Below are 18459 nucleotides of genomic sequence, written 5' to 3'. Positions count from 1 at the left end.
GGGGCCTCAGAACAAAACCAACCAGAACAAAGTCAGGTCAGTTCATTTAAATAAGAAAAAGTATTCTATGCCAAGTATAAGCACTAGGGATACAAAAATGGTTAGGATCTTATCCAGCTTCTCCCAGCTTAGATTGTTAATGCGAGAGATGGACAAATAAACAGGTTGTTTAAATATAAAATAGAAAGTGATAAAAAATTGGGAAACTCCTAGGGTGCTATGAGAGTCCAGACTATGGCCATTTAGGACAATGGTGGGGTTCGGTGAAGGCTTTCTTCCTTAAGGGGATGCCCAAGCAGAGTCTTGAGTAAATAATTTTGCCAGGCAACAAAAAGATAGAAAGGGAGTTTCATGTAAAGAGCCAAAGCACAGAGATGCAAATGTAACATGTAAGAATTGTTAGTCATTGAGTATTACAAATAAAAGGGAATTGATCAATATGGGCAAAAAGGCATGCTAGGGCCAGATCTCAGGGGCCCTTACCACTAAACATAGGAGCTTTAATTTTATTTTGTAGGTGATGGGAAGCCATTGAAAGATTTTAAGCAGGAGAGAAAGAAACAATGTCTGATTTGGCCCACAGGTACCTACAGAACTCTAAGATTCCCATAGGCAGCGGGATATATAGGTCTCAAGGTTAGGAAAAATTTTCATATGATAATACCATAAAATAAAACAAATTGAGACATTTACCGTATCATATTTTAAGTGTTGATTGCCCACGGCACTGGAACAGGGGGACCAAACTGTTGCCAGTGACGTAAATGCCTCCTCCACTGTGCCCGCCCCACCCCCTCTGAGGAAACTCACGAATGTGAACCATCCAGTTCCATATTTGTTCAAGCGAAGAAAATAGGGAAGCACGGATCTCAGTTAGGTCATACAATTGTTTTATTTTTACTCATTTGTGCTGTTTATATGGTCTCCCAGAAAAGAAGAACTTAACGGGCAGGGAATGTGACTAGGAACCTTCACTGAGCCAGCAGCAACCACAGAAGAACCCAGGGCTGGGAATGAGCACTGGAACCCCAGGCAAAGGGATGGGTAGTGATCAATCGTTTGCCCATTTCCTGACCTCTAGTTGCTCACATGGGAAAAAGAGAAGAAATATTAAATGAATGTGTGTTGAGGTGGAGAACGTCAAAGATCTGGCCAGGATGAGGAATCAAAAAAAGTGGGCAGGATTAAAGCCTGGGTTTTAAGCGTCCAGTGCTAGGGACCATGTTGAGAAAGTGTGTGGGAGAAGATGCATCAATAGGAGAATGTGGGGCCCCGCCGTGATCAGAAAGGACATGACTAGAAGGGTTCTTGCAGGTGGCAAGTGTAGGGCTGGGGATGGGAGGATGTGCTCATTCTGTCCACTCCTTCTTAATGGACAGGTTCCACTCCCAGGTGAGGTGGTCATGCTTGTCATCGTCGGTGAAGAAGGACTTGTTGTGGTAGGTGCCTCGGGCCAGCATGCCCTTGGGAGCCTCCTCAGTCGGAGTCAGGAACTCATACTCCTCTGGCCGAGGCCCATAGCTGCCAACCATAAACGTGGCTTTATCCACTGGGAAGAAGGAGAAGGTCATTAGCATAAGAGTCCAATAGAGGAACAACAAACACATTACCTAAATGTACTATTATTGGTTTCAATTAGACAGATCTCTCAATTCTAGAAAGAGGGTTTTTTTTTTTGTTGTTGTTGTTTTTGTTTCTATGTCTTTGTTTAGGAAATTAACATCCACCTCCAGCCTCCCCCTCCTCCATGCTACTCCCAACTCCCATTCTCAACAAACACATGTAATTATATTAGACTTTCCTGTCTTGGATTTCTCTGACACCCATGTTTTATGCCTGGGAACTGCTTTATTTATTTAGTTTTTAACTTTTGAGAGTACTTTTATGTACTTTATTTTATTCACAATTATCTTGATTACTCGTCCCCTTTGTAAGTGATAAAGTTGAATTCCAGAAGCTCAGTGCCAACTCTGTCTAATCTAGGGTCTCCTGAATGGAGGCCTTCCCGTTAACATCTAGGTCAAAGGTGTATTTTGTGCCCTTTCCTAGGGTGAGTGTCCACAGCTTTTGTCAGATTCGTAAGTGAGTTATGCCTAAAATTTGCTAATACCTAGAAGTTTAAGTAGCAGGGGAAGCAGGCTTTGGGACGGTGTCAGGTAGAGACCCCTTACCTTTCACCCCAGTCCGGTAGGTGTGCTGAACGTATTTCAGGCCTGACACAATATCCTTGTTCACCTGTAGGTAGGTGGAAGGATCCAAGCAATTCAGATTAAAAAGACGCTTTCATTTTTACTCATCATTCATTCTGATCCTACCTAGCCGAGTCTTCTCTGAGGATGAAAGGACTGAAATTCAGTTCAGAATAAATGTTACTATTATCATTGAGTGTGGCGGTGTGCCAGAGAACAGAGAGAGGCATTCACAAAACTCAATGTGGCCAGTCTGTTTTTAATAATCGGATACTGGGATCCTGGGTTTTGGGGAGGGAGCTGGTTAATGAAAACATGGTCTCAAAGTTCTTTGTTACATTTCTCCTTCCTCAATAGTGCAAAGAATGGTCTCGAGCTTCCCCTTCCTCATACTGCTGGCCAGAAGACGGTCCTCGTCTTAGAAAAGGTTACAAAGGTACCAATGGAAAATATTATGTAAACGTCAGAAAATCCTAACCTCAGACATGATCCACCTAGCATAAGGAAAACAAACAACAAGGAGAAAAGCCATCATGGAAAATCAGGTCTAGAAGATGGTTGCAATATAACTGGAGTCTAGAGATGAGGGGCCACACAAAAACATCCTTCCCATATAAAAACAACGGGTGAAATCCACTTGCGTCTGGCAAGTGTTTTGGATGTCTGTCATTTTCAGACATTGTCTGACGTCTTGCCACTTTCCCAGACCTCTCAAAAAAATTCACTAAAGCAGAATGAAAATATAGAGTCCAAGCATTTTGTTTTCCCATGAGTCATTTTACCTAGGATTGAACTGGGTTGTCCATTAATTTTATTCAGTGGTCATGTTTATACAAACAAATTAAAGTGGACATTGCATCATCACCTGGAAGGCTTGGTTCACTGTTTGTCACTATGAAGAATTAGAAAATTCTTCATAAAATTTATTTATATAATTAATATAATTAATTAAGTAGAATTAAATCTTCAAATAATTTCTCCCCTTTATGTTTTGGACAAAATAATTAAACCAATCAGTCAGTGCTACACTTTGTTTTGTTGGTAGCGAGGTAGCGTAGCTGTGACTATGGCCAGTTTATTAGGTTCTAGACTGTCAGTACAATCTGCAACAGAATGAAAACAACTTAATTGAAGAAATTGTGAGAAAATGAAATGCAAACTTCCTAATTACTCCGACTCCCACATGTGGCTCATAGGAATAGGGAAAATGAATGAATCTTTCTAGAATTCTCTACGCTGGTCCCTTGAGCCCAGTAGGAGATGCGGTCTGCTGGGAAAAAGACCTAAAAACAGGACTGGTGGTGGAGTAGCAATCAGGACTTCAAAACAGAGTCTCCTGTGTTTCTATTGCTCCATAGAATGTGCATTTAATATAAACATGTTTGAAATGGGTGAAAGAAAAATATGGATAGTTCTAGTATTCTTGTTCTCTGCTTGCACGTCCCTCTGCATTGACTCTTCCACACCAGGGGAAGAAGCCTTGGTGACGTGAATAGAAGTGAGAGCTGTAGAAATCAGAGCTGCATTTCTTTGGGAGGCCAAAGGAAAAGGGTGGGGGGGGGGGGAGAGTAAAAGAACCATCCCAGGCCAAGATTTTGGAAAGTGTTGTGAAGTCTCAGGGGAGAAAGAAAAGAACACTGAGAACAACTAAGAGAGATAAAGAAAGACGAATTTAGGATGTGTTGCTGGTGTTACAAATGCAAACCTTCTCCGATATTTTTCAAGAGATATCAGTAAAGATTTAAATTGCTTTTTCAATTATTTTCAGTTTTTAACTGGTGTTTCTTCTAACTATAGGTCCTTGCTGGGACAGGACACAGGGTAGTTCAGGTTTGTGTGAGTTACACACAAAGAATGATGGTTCTCCTGTTAGAGACAAGGCCAAACCTTGCAGTGAATGTGACGTGAAAATCCCTTTCTGTGCCTCCTCCTCCATCACCTTAATGTGTAACCCTGACTACTGAGAACCCACACCACTCAGCCTTCTCAGACTTTCCAACAGAAGTCCATGCTCCAGACCTTTCCTTCCCATATCAGTCACATAAAAATTTACCTGTCATGTTTCACTTGATAAAAACTGGCTTACTAAATTGACAAATAAAGGCAGTAGCATTCATGATAAAACATTGGACTGATGTATAACCTATTCTAGGCATATTTGGTTACAATGCCTCACCAAACTCTGAGGTGCTTTAGTAATAAATAGAACTACAGGAAACAGGGAAGTGAACCATAGCTCAGTGTCTATTATAGAGGAGGTATCAACACATGTTTTCAGAATGAAATTATTTTGAGGCATGTTTGTATGTGGTGAGTGATCGTCCTTAGACCTGGAATCACAGTCTGCACCTGGGGGAAGAAGGCCTGGTGTGCAGATAGGGGGGTAGGTGGGGCCTTCCTTGGTGGCGCCCGTACTGTGGAGGAAATGGCTGAGTGGGCAACCACAGCAAATATAAGCAATTGAGAGCAAGCAGTGACTTCCTGACTTCTTTGGTTTCAAAGTCCAGGTTATTTTTCTCCTTGATTTTGGCTGCTCACTATATGTGCCTATTCACTATATGTCAGTTTATCTCCTATTCAGTTTTGCACTTACATCTCCATCTGCTCCACACCTAAATTGTAATTTCCAGTTATTAACCAAAGACTACACTCCCTGGGTTTATGTAATTACCGAGCAAGTAGAGCTGAGACTCTATTTGTTCTTTCTTTTCCTATTAATTGATTCATTCATTTATGAATTTCTCAATAAATATTCACTAAATATATACCATTCACAAAGTTTTGTGTAACATATTGGAAACGGGGGATATGTAATCTCTCCCTATCTCAAGGTGCTTAGGCTGTATAGGGCAGAAAGGACACAAATGATGTAAAACAGAGGAGTGTGTGCCTTGTGGATTGGCGTATTAGAAATTCACAGAGAGAAGATCCCATTGGCTTAAGTGCAGAGGGTCCTGGTTGGGAAAAGGCAGGAAGCAAGAGTGGGTCTCAACAGTAGGGCCCGGAGTCGGGGAGAGCATAGTCCAGGTGCAGAGAAAACAAACGAACAAAAGGTTTGCCAACACGATAATGCAAGAAATTTGATTCTTTCTTCCTCTGATTATAGGAAGGACTTAAGTTTTATAAAAACATACAGGGCAAAGTACTTACTTTGAAGTGAATTTTGACTCTATATTCAACACCTTCCTTTAGCACAAAAGTCTCTTTCTTGAGGGCCTCGAGATCACCTGTAGAGGTGGAGTTTAATTAGAAAGACTTTATTTTCCTCAGAGGGAGACATACAGATCAATGAAGTTCAAGCTCCAGAGCTGTTTACTGGGCCCTTCAGGGCACCATGGTCCATAGGGCTGTCAGCTCAAGTACTGGAGGTTACTGACTGCACAAACACACCCTTGAAATGCCTGGAATCTTATAGCTACAAATGAAAGAAATGGGATATAATTTGACAACGACCCTAAGAATATACAAGACGTTATCAGTAATAAGTTATGTACAAAAGTAAGTCTTTTTCTAATTGTCAATAATAAAAACAAGCGTTAATCAACTATCCCAGAGGAAAGTCTGAACTACCTTTCCATTCTCTCTATTGCAAATGACATTACATATTGCAGTCAAACGAAAAGACAAAGAATATGCCCCTACGTCTCAAATAAAGAAATATAGGGAAAATATTATATAAAAGTACCAGCTATTTGTTTTGTAGATGTGGTCATGTTTGTGGCATTTTGTAACTTTTAAACTTTTACTTGCTTTGGTTCTTTTTTATCATTCTAAATGAATTTTCACTTTGTACTTGATTTTGAATTTGTATTTGCAATTGCATATTATTTTCCTTAAGGAAAGTCACTTAAGTTATAAAAGCCCCGTAAAACTGGAATCTGCCCTTAATTCCTGCACCCCGGTTAGAGAAGTAATCATTCTCTGTTCTTTGCCCAATTGATCCTGTGTAATTTGACATTCAGGAATGAGTGTGTGTGTGTGTGCGCGTGCGTGTATGTGTGTATGTGTGTGTTTTGCACAGTTCTGTACATGCTTCATGCACAGAGCTGGTGCCAGTATCAGAAAACCAAAGTTGGGTTTCCTGCTGCTGGGAAAGGAATAGAGACCAAATTTTCCCTGCAATATCAACCAAACTCTTCTAAAGAGAACAAATTTCCTCAGTGCTAATTCAGACCTTATCTTGCAAAATAACATCTGTACCTGGTAACATTACACAATTTCACACAGGAAGAGGCCTGAGTCCTGGTGAGAGAGTTTCTCTCCCGGAGAGATGCTAGATTGTGGGGGTAGTTGAATTTGTGTCTGCTCTAATGATTTCAGTTGAAGAGGAAGTGTGTCTTCTCAGCCTCTGATTTCCTCCCTCTGACAAAAAAGCCCTTTTAAGGTAAAGAGTAGTTAATTCCTGCAAGAGGGGAACTACTTTGTTCCTAAGCCTACTGTTCTAGAGTCTACTTTGTTCTGTGTCATGATCCATTTTTTGAATCTGGATATATATATATATATATCCATATATATATAATGTATATATATGTGGATATAATATTATATATGTGTTTTTTCCTTCACTAAATACCTGCCTTTAATGCGCCCAAATTCCTAGCTTTGTGGCCCTTTCTTTAGTTCTCTGAGATGCCCATTTCTCCAACTACTCATCTTCCCAGTCTCTCCTTATCTCCTCAAGACTTAAGTCTCAGGAAAGGACTTGACTCTTATTACAATAAAGTGAAAGAAAATAACATCTTAATTTGTACATTTTTTGGGGGGAGGGGGAATGCTTATTTAAAAGAATCAGAACTTTAAGCTACAATTATATGTTTAACAGTGGAATTCCTAGCATTATTTGGGAGGTTTTAGATTGCTACTTGTCTTCAGGTAAGTTCTACAGCTGATATAAGATAAATACTTGCTTTGATGTTTAGACTGTATGAATAATACAATTCCAGAAGCATACAGCTTGCTTCTTAATACTTTAAAACTTTTACATGAATAGTAATTCTCTTGCTATCTATCGTGTGCAGATAAAAATCGGAGGTAAACATGACACAAGTAAATATATCCAGTACTTACTTATGCCCGCACACTCTTCAATGAACTAGAGACAGAGGTTGGGCTTTTGATTGAGCATGGTAAATACTATGCACCCTGAGAGCTGTGATGTGTGAGCTGGTCCCAGCATATGTATCTCTGGGGTTCACCTTACTAGGGTTTCTCCTGCTGGGACAAGGAACAAAGGACAAGTTTTCCCAGTTATATCGTTAGCTCCTTTGAACAGAACAGATGTGTCCACTTACCAGTGAGGTCCATGGTGATTGGTCCTGGGGCACTTGCACAAACCAGGGTAAGGCGGGTGACAGTGACATTGGGGGCTGTTGGATCTGCAGGATTCAAAAGGGAATGTAAGCACAAGGAAGAGACATGTGTGTACAGTGTGCGTGTGCATTCCAAGTAGGAGAGAGAGAACATAAAAAGAAAATTGATAATCTCTATCTGCAGTAGAAACAGAAAATGGAAGTGGCAGATTCACCTCACGTGGTCTTACTGTCCTTATGAATTACAGCGATACCATTTCTGCTGCAAGTACTTATGGATCCACCTTACTTAGCAGTGAACATTTCTTGAGTGGTTATGGCTAGGGATTCTACTAGTTGGGCCCTGCGCATCCATACCTTTGGGCCATGTCTTAGTCTGCCATTGTGTATGTGGAAGAGACGAAAAGTTAGGTTAGGAGTGAGGTGGAGAAAGAGAAGAAGGAGAGAAAATGTGAGTGAGAATGGAGAGAATAGAATTCTAGGTGGTAGGCTGAAATTCTTTCTCAGTCCTCCCTATGTGTTATTTTTGCTTGTTTCAATGAAGACTTGCACCTTGTCTCCAAAGAAGACTTAGTTATACAGTTCTTAACTTTATTCAGCGTATATAAATTGTGTGTCACTCACTTCACCCTGGAAGCACTTGGTAGCCTTGCCTTTGCACTGGCTACTGAATAGCCTGAATGCCTTATCCGGGACCCTCCACCTGACCCCCATCCCCGTACACACACACCTGCCACCACAGGACCATCCCCCAGGAGCGTTTTCTTGTACTTAATTAGACTTTCATCATCTTTGTCCATCTCCTGCAGCTCTTTCAGGGACTTCTGAGGTGGAGGCTTGTAATTGAGCTTGCCATCCAGCTCGTCATCATCCTCTTCCAGGTGTGGTTCTGGGGCCTTTTCAGTCATTTTGATCTGTTTCAGAGAGAGAGGACAATCGTCCATTAGCCAAAAGTCAGTAGGTATGAACAATATTTACGGGGCTTTTGTTAGCACCTTCTTTGCCCTAATGGACTTCTGTAATTGTGAGAGATTTCTCAGGATATTTTCCCCTAATTCCACCTCATTCTATTTCATGAAATAAGAATATAATACTTTCCAGCCTTTTTTCTGACATGCCTAAATTTTCGCATTCTGTGACAAGTTCCTCCTATTCACTGAATAAAACCGATAAAAAAGAAATGAAGCATTTGTGAGTTGCATAGTACAAGTGAAGTAACATAACACAAGCAGGCCTGAATACTGAGCGAATAGCCCCAGTTCAAACAGTTACAGAAATTATCACAGTCCTCCAAATCCAGCCAGCTTTGCTAGTGTCAAAGCTGGCAGCATGCACAGACCCCCTTGTGATGGTTCCAAGAGATAGATGGAGTACTTGCCCAAGAAGCCCAATTAATGGGCTTTTTCCCATCAATTGCATCTTTCCCTGAACTCCTGCAATACCTCAAAGGTGACTCATGAGAAGTGTGGACCCCTGTGATATCTCCCAAGGTGTCTGAATGGTTTCTACCCAATACTGCTCATAATTCCTTCAGGGCACGTACTAGGTTCTGTGTTTCTCTTGAATCTCCCGTAACACTTGACTACTTCAAGCATTTTATTAGCATTCATTGATCGATTTATTAGGTTCCATATGTAAAAATCATCTATTCTTCTGAGTTGACACAAAATAGCAAAATACTCTTTAAATTTCTCCAGACAAAACTATAACTATGTCTTTACTACCCTTCCATCTATCCCCCCTTTTTGGACTCACCTCCTTTTTAGTACCCCAACCCTCCACCCTCAGATTTCCAGTGACCATGCTCTAAGACCTCACGTGGGCATACCCTGAAGTCTGTCTACTTCTGTCATCATCTACATTTACTTGTTTTGTGTTTAAAAAATTGAAGGGAGATCTAATTATTCACTTAAGTGTTAATGACTAAATAATAGATCTAAAAATTATTCCCTTAGGGCATGAGCTTTTCATAGTAAGAGCTTTTCATAGCCGAGATGAACCTTTGAGGTGATATATTCCAATCCCTCATCTAATCATTGAGAAAATTGAACCCAGAGGTTAAGAGAATTGCCCAACTTCTCAAAGCTGGATGAGATGCAATGTCCTAATGAAGAGGAAGAAACTACTGGAATAATTTCAGGCCCTCGTGGCTGGCAACAATGGAGCGATTTGGGGAAACAAGGGAGATATATGGGCAAGGAGATCATGTCCTGATTTCCTTCAGTTCCACCCTAAAGATAACTCCTCCCCTGCCTATAGCTAAAGGCTTCATTGCTCCAAAGTGGTACAACTATAAGACAATATCGTCACATCTCATCCTGAGTGACTGCAAAACCCTATAAAGTGCCCTGAGAGTGAAACTATCTCTGGCCAAAATTGGTTGTAGTTTTGAGTTTCGATGTCACTATCATTGGCAACAGGAAGAAAAATAATTAGGAAGTAAAGCCAAGCAAAAACAATGTTAACAGAAAAAAGAAGAGAAAAAGAAATGATCTCTCTCGGCTCATTAATTCTCTCCTAGCAAAATAGCAAGCTAAATACTATGAGCCTGATCAACCCTGAAAACAGCATTGCAATGCCTAGGTCCACTTCCTGTGCAGGAAGGAAATATGTAGGCCTGTTCCTATGGCAACTCTTGCTTCAGCTGAAGAAGTAGCACCACTCAAAGCTGAGCTTCTAGAAAACAGCACAATAAACATAGTCATTAACTCAACTTGTATTCCAAACAACACTCAGGGAAAGTGAATGAACTGGTTGGAAAAATGATGAAGGATGCAGTAAGTGGAGGTGTAGATTACAATTATTAAGTGGCAGATGAAGAGGAACCCAGAAGAGACTAAGCAGATGAGACAGGTTCTCTTTTGGTGACAGCCAGGAGCCTGGTCAGATACCAAGGGTGGAGGTCACATAACACACCTGTGGATGGAGCATCAGGAAGGTTAGGTACAGGTGAGGGCATCTCAGGCCCCATGGACAAGCCTTTCCAGAATATATTGCTTGGTTCTAACAAGTCATCTGCTTGAAGTCTGACTATCAGATGATGACAGGCACCCAGCCACTACCTAGCTCAAGGTGATTTCAGTAACCTGCAGGGAATTGTAATTCTGTACTCTAGCATCTCAATTTTGAAAGGAGAATGAGGGAGAGAGATTGAGAGAGACAGACAGAAAGATTTGGTAGAGGACAGGATCTGTTAACCTCTAACAGTGTGATCACTGGCAAGATCATTGATCTGTCTTCTAGATCTCGATCAACTTATTAATAAATATGAGACTTATGCCAGTTATAAATTTCCTTGGTTCTTTGCAATCAGATGCAATAATTGCTTCATAAAAATGAGACAGCAATTTATTTAATGATATTGAAGAGTAGAGGATAATATGGGATTACTGTATGAAATGGTTGCAGTGAAAAAGAGGAAAGCCAGGACCACATTAAAATAATTTGCTCTAATTATATAGCATAAGAAAAAGAGATGTGAGACCAGCTGCCCAGACCAGCTCATTCTGGAAAGCTAATTAAAAAGAGATGAAAATCATAATATGGCAAATAAAGGACTGGAAAAGCAGTTCTCAAGGAAAAAAGCAAAATTAGGGTCACAAGTATTTTGTGAGCACCTACTGTTTACAAGACACTATGCTTTAGCACATACTGATGTTGAAGTTGCTCTCCAAAGTGGAGAGGGGTTGGAGGGTGAGCAATCTAACTGTACTAAAAAGACGCAGATTGTTTGACCAATTTTTGGAGATTACAGGTCTCTTTAAACATCTGATAAAAGTCATGGTCCTTTTAAAAGAAAAAAAGGAATAAGCCCATGAAACTGTGCATCGATCCAGGGGTTCATGGACCCCTGAAGTCCTTCAGAGACTTTCCTGAAGCCCAAGATTAGGAACATGACCTCGAAACTGTAGCTTTTTGAAACATGAAGCAAAAAGTTGAGGAAACTTGCTTCTCTTTGAGGCCTCGCCAGATCAATGACACAGCTTAGCCTCAAACCAAGGACAATGTCTATGAATATTGGGTATGTGGAAGCAGGAGCAGATATCAGGTAACACTTGCATCTGAGGGGGCATGACCACACAGCCTGGCAGAGGAGCAAAGGTGCCCAGGGAGCATTCTGTGGTCAATCTACTTGATTTTGGATAATTATCTCTTTGCTGAACTAGGCCTCTCCACATGTGGTTTTGGTTCTTGCTTTGACACTAACTAACTAGCTGTGACCCCCACCCCAGCAAATGTTTCCACTACTGTGGATCTTTCTTTCCTCATCTTGGGTGGCAAGGGGTGAGAGCAGACCATCTCTAGGTGCTTTCATTTTCTAAGGCCTCTATCTGCTGTTTCTCCTGACGTGCAGTGTCAGCTAAGTTGCCATTCAGTTACCTAATTTCTGTTACTGTGTATATAAGAGACTATCTATTTCTGTTTTAGTATTTCAAATTCATGCGAATTCTCAAAAGATGCTGCATTTTAAATTTCACAATTCATCTCTGGGGACCCATGAACTCTCCCAAAGCCTTAGTCATAAATGGTTTATATAGTTTGACAGTAATTTCCCAAACTATATACATATGTGTATATTTAGCCACAAATGTCAGTTTTTTTAAAATTTATACTTCATTTTTGGGTGCTTGCTAAAGTGAAAAACAGAACTTTTATGGAAATTCTATAGCCTACTTTCTAATCTCATCATCTAAAAAACAACTGGCTTTATTATTGCTGATGATAATTATAATAGTTATCATACAAAGGTACTAAATGTTTTCATGAGGATAATTTCACTTAGTCCTCACTACAGATCAGGAAACTCTTCTACAGATTCAGGTAAATAACTTGCCCAAGAAGACATAGTGTGTAAAGGGCAGAGGGCAGGTTGTCTGACTTGTAGGCAGTACACTCGGTTGCTTCAGTTATCTTTATCAAGAAATAATAATGAAATCATAGAGCTCGTTCGTTATTTTGGGAATCTCTCCAGGGGTGCACTGGCAGAGGTAAATGATTCTTTGCAACACTGCAGGAACGGTGATAGCAAAGCAGGGAAGTGTCACAAAAAGAGAGTCAGTGCAATTCTGCCCCCATGTCACCTTGCACAAGTCTCAACCTGTCTGAGCTCTAGTTTCGTCTTCTGCAAAATGAAATCGTTGCCTTAGAAGATTTCTGAGGTCTTTTCTTAATTCAGAGACTCTAGTGCTCCTTCAAAGAAGTCTATGCAATGAGAAAGAAAAGGAGGAAATGGAGGTGGGGTCGGGGAGAAATCAGCCCATCAGCATAGAACATTTTGGTTGGGCTTTTCTCACCTTTCAGTTGCCCACTGTTCCACAAAGTGCAGGGTTGTTTTGCTTGTTTGCTTTGTTGTATGTTGTTTTTGACCTTGGGTCTTTATACAGGAAAGGTGAAATGGAGAATTAACATTTATATCGAGGTTCATATGGGCTCTGTCAGGCCCTAAAGCACATATGGCTTCTTTTCATGTGCTTACTACTCCAGTTAGCTCTATTTTCTGCATCCCAGATGCTTACACAGATGGATTTTCACAGTGGAACCCTCATACTCCCATGTCTGCTACTCAGTGAAACAATATCAAGGATTAGAAGTGTGAGGTAGAGTCTTAATCTTTTCCGGCTCAATTAAAATGCCATGTTAAATTAAGATGGCTACTCGCGGCATGAGTATGACTTAGCACAAATTTGTGTTTTCCCTTGCAAATTCAGTGGGATTTCCAAGGCACTGAAAGTGAAAGACTTATGAATTTACACCAATCTCAGGACAGGGCACACTTGTTTGGTTTGTTAATGCAGTTACAAATATGTTGAGGGCAAGAAAAGATGAAACTCTTTTGAGTGTAGATGAAACAAATCACCTAATTTAGAGAAAGGTGATCTTCACGTCTACTGGAACATGCACTTTGAGTCTGATGGAGGAGAGATTCAAAATGTGGTTTTGCACTTGACTTATTACAGGCATTAAGCAAGTTTTTAATCTCACTGAGTCCAGTTTTTCCACCAGTAAGGTAGGAATGATAATCTTTCTTTATGGGGTTGAAGAGCTGGAGAAAACGTATGAAAAATTCTAGGACGATACTTGTCAAGAGTAGATGTTCAATAACTTTGCGTTCCCTTCCTCTCCTCCCTTCCCTGCAATGCTGTCTGTTTTGTGGCATAGTTTCAGTGAAGCGAAGTAACTGACTGCCCAGGTACTGAATGCTTTCCCTTGGATTTGCAGTGTTGACAATATCCACTCCTTCCGCCTTAAAAATAGATTTTGTTTCTTTGAGGAGCACGGAAGAGACGAAAATCTGGGAATTGCAAGGATTGTTTATTAACTGAATCAACCTTGAAATGGACTGTCACTATTCTATGTCTTTAAAAAAACTTTCACATGAACAATTTAATTTTAGATTCTATTTATTACTCCCTTTCCTAATTGAAGCCAGAGGTCGCTCTGTGAATGATGAGAAAGGATAGAAAACACAGGCATAGCTAATGGAGAGAATTCAGTCTGAGTCTGGGAGCAAAATACTGTGGAGACTTGATTCATGGCCGAAAGTTGCCAGATCAGGCATCTACAAGCATGGGCCATGAATATTAGATTAAAGAGGCAGACGAGAGAGAGAGAGAGAGAGAGAGAGAGAGAGAGAGAGAGAGAGAGAGAGAGAGAGAGAGAGAGAAATGTGGAAGTACCAGAAGTAGGGGCTTTCCATCAGAGAAGTACCTATGTAAGTAAATAACAGCATTCTCCCGCACCCTGTCAACACACACACACACACACACACACACTGACTAGATTCTGTGCTACACTCCCCATATCTGGGACTGCAGCTTTAGAGCAGGTCATGGATTGTTGAGCCATGTCTGAAGGACTGCCGACATTTCAGAGCTAGTCAAGGATTTAGGTCTGCATTACCACCTGCCTAGTGATTTGGCTTATTTGTGTATCCCTTGGGACACCAGAAGCTGTCTGGGTTCTGGAGTCCTCCCTGCTGTCTCAGGTTTCCCTAGTGACACGAGGGCATTGGTGCTTCCTGGGATCCTCAGGGCTGCTCTCTACCACTTCAGCCCCGCGAGGAACATTTGAAGCTGCAAAGCTGAATGAGAAGAACCAACCCAGAGCCTGAGAGGACAGCGTCTTTTTAGATACAATAAACATTGTAATCAACCCCGAGGAAGGTACAAATTACTAGAAGCAGAATTCTTTAAGATTTCCTTTGGTAAGAGAAACAGTACATTATTTCTTGTTTGCACATTCATTGTAGTATATACTCTTCTGTTCCAGATTCAGATGCAAACGGAGGGAGAACTCACCTCTCCTTAAACTGAAGTCACTGTGCTAGGTATTTTCACAAATATTTATTTTAAATAATCCTTAAAGAAAACTGCATTAAGGAAGCCCTTATGAGGCAAAAGATTATACTTCAGTAATGCAATACAGTTTTAAATGAAGCATGAAAAATTAGAGAGAAGTAAAGAATTTTTATTACCACTTGTGGTTAGAATATCAACCCTTTTAAGAAAATTAAGTGGATTTTTACCAGCTCTAGCTGTGGAAACCAGAGTAAGTAACACAGCACAGAATGATTGAGTAAGTGTTTATTGAATGGATAAATGTTGAAGTTTCAGGAGCAACATGAGACCTATCTCTCGAATTGCCAGTGAGGACTCTAATCCAGGATCCTGGGCAGTGATAACACTGACCCAAGAATGAGGATGCTCAGAATGTGAGATTAAAGAACATTCGTCCCATGGGACATTTCCTAAAATGTCCTTCCTTCTGAGGCATTGTAGCTCTTGTTTTTCTTTTTCCCAGCAGTCAAATCACTTAACACTTGTGAGGCTTACTGTCCTCCCTGTGTCCTCTCAGGATTCAAATTTAAAAGTTTTAACCACCAGGCCTGACACACAGAAGGCACCTCACATATGTTGGCTCTCTATCTGCTTAATGTTTAATCCTCAGGATATCTCTCTCCCTGGTCACTGAAGTTTGTGATGTCCTGTGCTCCCATACATTGGCCCAGGCCCTCATTTTTTCTGCTACACTGACATGGCCGTGCTGAGCTTCCGCTGAAAAGAGAATCTTTATGTTGCTCAGAACATACTTCCCTAGGAACAAACTCACGCTGTCCAGACAAAGAACCACCTTCCCCTGCCTGGGAGATGCCAGCCAGTTTTTGTTTGGCTATAACATGGTTATTCTGCATGGGCTGGATTTGTGTAAGTCACATGGGTGGAGAATGAACTGTTCTCTTAGGATTCTACACATCTCACAAAAGGGTAAGATAATCTTGTTACTACTGGTGTGAGATCTGGGTTTGGGAAGGATATGTTCTTGTTAATTTAATAAAACAAAGCAATGGCAGGGATGAGTGACACCTGTGACCGATCCCCCCAGAGCTTACACAGACCTCTTGATTTCCCTTGCCCGATCATCCCTGCCGTGAGGACCCAATGTGCTAACCCTGGGGGACTATGGGAGCTCCATGTGACAGCAGCCTGCTTCCTCCCACCTTGAACAGAAGGACAGCTCTGGGTTTATCAGACCCACACCACAGGTTACCGGAAGCCTAGAGTTTAATTGCAAACTACCTTTATAAAACATGCTGACTAGGCTGTCCTCGAAAAAGGAAGAAAGTATTTCATGTCATGCCTGAAGCACTTTTAATGGCGGCCAAACTATGACCTTGACAGTTTGAAGGCACGCTGACCAGGTGTCCTGACTGGGCCCACTTGAATTTTTCTAGAATCTCTCTCTTAAATTAGTTGGTGTCTTCTGTGTTTGCTTTTAGTTCTCACAGATGTAAAGCCCTATACTGTGGCAACAACAGCAATGATCTTTCCGCCCATCTCACTGCAGGAATTTAATGCACGGTTTTTGTTAGTGGTAGTAATTTTATCCCTGGGTGACTGATGAGTAAATAAGAGTGCATTCTACTGTACTTCCCTCTCGATAGTTAAATTCCATCGTACTCTAAGGGAGGCTTTCAGTATGTCTTTCTCTTATATCACCAGAAAAATTCTTTAGTGGAAAATGGTTTAATGTTTGACAGCTTTGGACCTTTTTTTTTTTTCCTGTTCAACCAGTCTCTTTAAATCTACTTAAAAACAGGAAACCACACATCTCCACCCCAGCACCAACCCACCATCCACCAACACGTTCCATATCAGTTCGGATCTACAGTCTTTTTGCTTCTAAGTTTGGCCTGATGCCTGCTCCTACCTTGTAGGAAACCCCTTCGGGCACCTCCCGGTGGCTTTATTCATAGCCCAGCTCCAGAACAGTCAGGATTTCATCTCCGGGGCTGCAGCACCCACGCTCCGCTCCCTCACCAAGTTGCCTCCCTGAGTCATTGCCACCATTCCCTGCTCTCACTTCCCCTTCTATGCAGAACTGTCCCAGCAGCTTTCTTACTAGTGCTTTCTTATCATCGTTTGTTTTAAAGAGGAACCACCACTCTAAAAAAAAAATAAATAAACTGTAGAGATAGGGTTGTAGCCTAGTTTAAAGATTTCCAATATTTCTCTGTGCCCACCTGTAGCCTCCCCCACCCTGCGGTATTTCAACTTACATTCAGTGGTTCACGTCTCTGTCCGGGGTGCTTCTGTCTCTCAACTCTGACTTCTGAGTACTGGCAGTTAGAACAGGAAGGAAGTTAGTGAGAAAAAAAAATTTTTTTTAAACCTACTAGAAGAGGAAACCCTGGGCTGTCTCAAATCCTGTTCTGCACTGCATATCTCTTGATCAGCTAACTCTGAGCAGCATTCTTGTCAATTATTGGCACATGTGGGAGCATGACTGCCCATGTGAACATGGATATGTGTGGATGTTCATGTAAGGCTATGCAGCCTATAGCTATGAGTGCTATGAATAATTGTGTGGCTATATCTAAAAATCAAGTCATTTCAGTACATAAGCATACCGAGACAACTAGTCTAAAACTAGTAGCAATGAATTCATTCACAGGCTTTACTTTGTATCACTAACTTCTGTTCCTGTGGGGTCTCTGCCAGCTTCTTTATCAGCCAGATACGTTGAAAGTTTGCTGGCAGTGAATGTAGGGTGTCAAGAAACTATGTATGTTAACTGCATATATTTCGCCCTAAATTTTAAATTTTGTCCTTAAACAGAGCTTTAGAATTTTGTTGGTCATAATTTCAAGAGGCAGCTTTGTATTGCAACACAAACAACCAAAGGTTATTTGTTGCCATTTTTCACCACTTTTTCTTTTTAAATTAAAAAAGGCCAAAGTACTGCTTTGAATTAAACCTAAGAATGAAAATTACAAAATAAAGTAAAACTTCATTAATTCATAGTCTTCTGCCTCAGAATTTGTGATAATTTAACAAGTGCTAAAATTGACTTTGTACCATATTTGAGGAAATGGTTTGTGAAGTAATTTAAGTGGGAACAAGTTGCAGAGGCCATATTTAAACCATTCGAGGTAACAAAGTTTTTAAGCACCCAAGCCACTTTACTCATTTCCATAGATGCTGCCTATAATAAATTCTTATTGATATTAATAGCTCAATACCAGTATTTACATTGTTTCAATAGGTTTAGAGCTGACTAATCAAGCAAGTATATTTGGAGTAACTGACATTTATTTTGCTGTCATTTAAACGTACTGCATTTTGTTTAGTTCATTCTGTAAATTGATGCCACCAGACATATTCTGTCCTTAGTGTAACTGAAACAATCAAGGAGATGGTGGTCATTTGGTGGGAGAAAAGAGATTAATCTATAAAAGTATAAAAAGGAAAAGAGTATATAATTAAAAATTAGTAAAAGTGTAGAAAACCAAATACAGATTTAGTTATAAATTTCAGAATGATATAAGTAGAAGATAGCACTTGAAACAAAGTGTCTGACTGTATTATAAATAAAAGTGAATATTAATTTACACGGAAGACAGTACATTTTGCAGCTCAAGACGGGACACAGTTCTTTCAATGACATTAGCTGAGTCCCTCGTT

General features: G+C 40.6%; 2 protein-coding genes across 3 annotated transcripts in view; one reads left to right on the top strand and one right to left on the bottom strand.

Moving 5' to 3' along the window:
- Positions 1-18459, top strand: part of PDE6H (phosphodiesterase 6H) — a 143628-nt gene that overhangs the window by 109465 nt on the left and 15704 nt on the right. The window lies entirely within an intron of this gene.
- ARHGDIB (Rho GDP dissociation inhibitor beta) lies at positions 870-17212 on the bottom strand. Of its 2 annotated transcripts, none has more exons than XM_019744750.2 (6): positions 17055-17212; positions 8229-8412; positions 7481-7564; positions 5340-5416; positions 2172-2235; positions 870-1549 (listed from the first exon to the last, which is right to left on the bottom strand). In XM_019744750.2, exons 2-6 carry the CDS (start codon positions 8404-8406, stop codon positions 1350-1352), a joined length of 603 nt encoding a protein of 200 aa, XP_019600309.1. In that variant the 5' UTR covers positions 8407-8412; positions 17055-17212; the 3' UTR covers positions 870-1349. The 2 variants fall into 2 exon arrangements, with proteins under 2 accessions (XP_019600309.1, XP_019600310.1); XM_019744751.2 differs by lacking the exon at positions 17055-17212 and adding an exon at positions 16706-16850.

Source organism: Rhinolophus sinicus, linkage group LG02 (genome assembly GCF_036562045.2).
Source record: "Rhinolophus sinicus isolate RSC01 linkage group LG02, ASM3656204v1, whole genome shotgun sequence".
In the NCBI taxonomy this organism is placed as follows: domain Eukaryota; kingdom Metazoa; phylum Chordata; class Mammalia; order Chiroptera; family Rhinolophidae; genus Rhinolophus; species Rhinolophus sinicus.
This window is presented reverse-complemented; position numbering and strand designations above follow the sequence as displayed.

Excerpts from the sequence above, each read along its gene's own strand:
- ARHGDIB (XM_019744750.2), bottom strand. The coding sequence starts at position 8,406 with ATGACTGAAAAGGCCCCAGAACCACACCTGGAAGAGGATGATGACGAG. Across the intron at positions 5,417-7,480 it reads AATCACCATGGACCTCACTG|GTGATCTCGAGGCCCTCAAG; the intron begins GTAAGTGGACAC and ends CCACCTCTACAG. Across the intron at positions 2,236-5,339 it reads GAGTCAAAATTCACTTCAAA|GTGAACAAGGATATTGTGTC; the intron begins GTAAGTACTTTG and ends ACCTACCTACAG.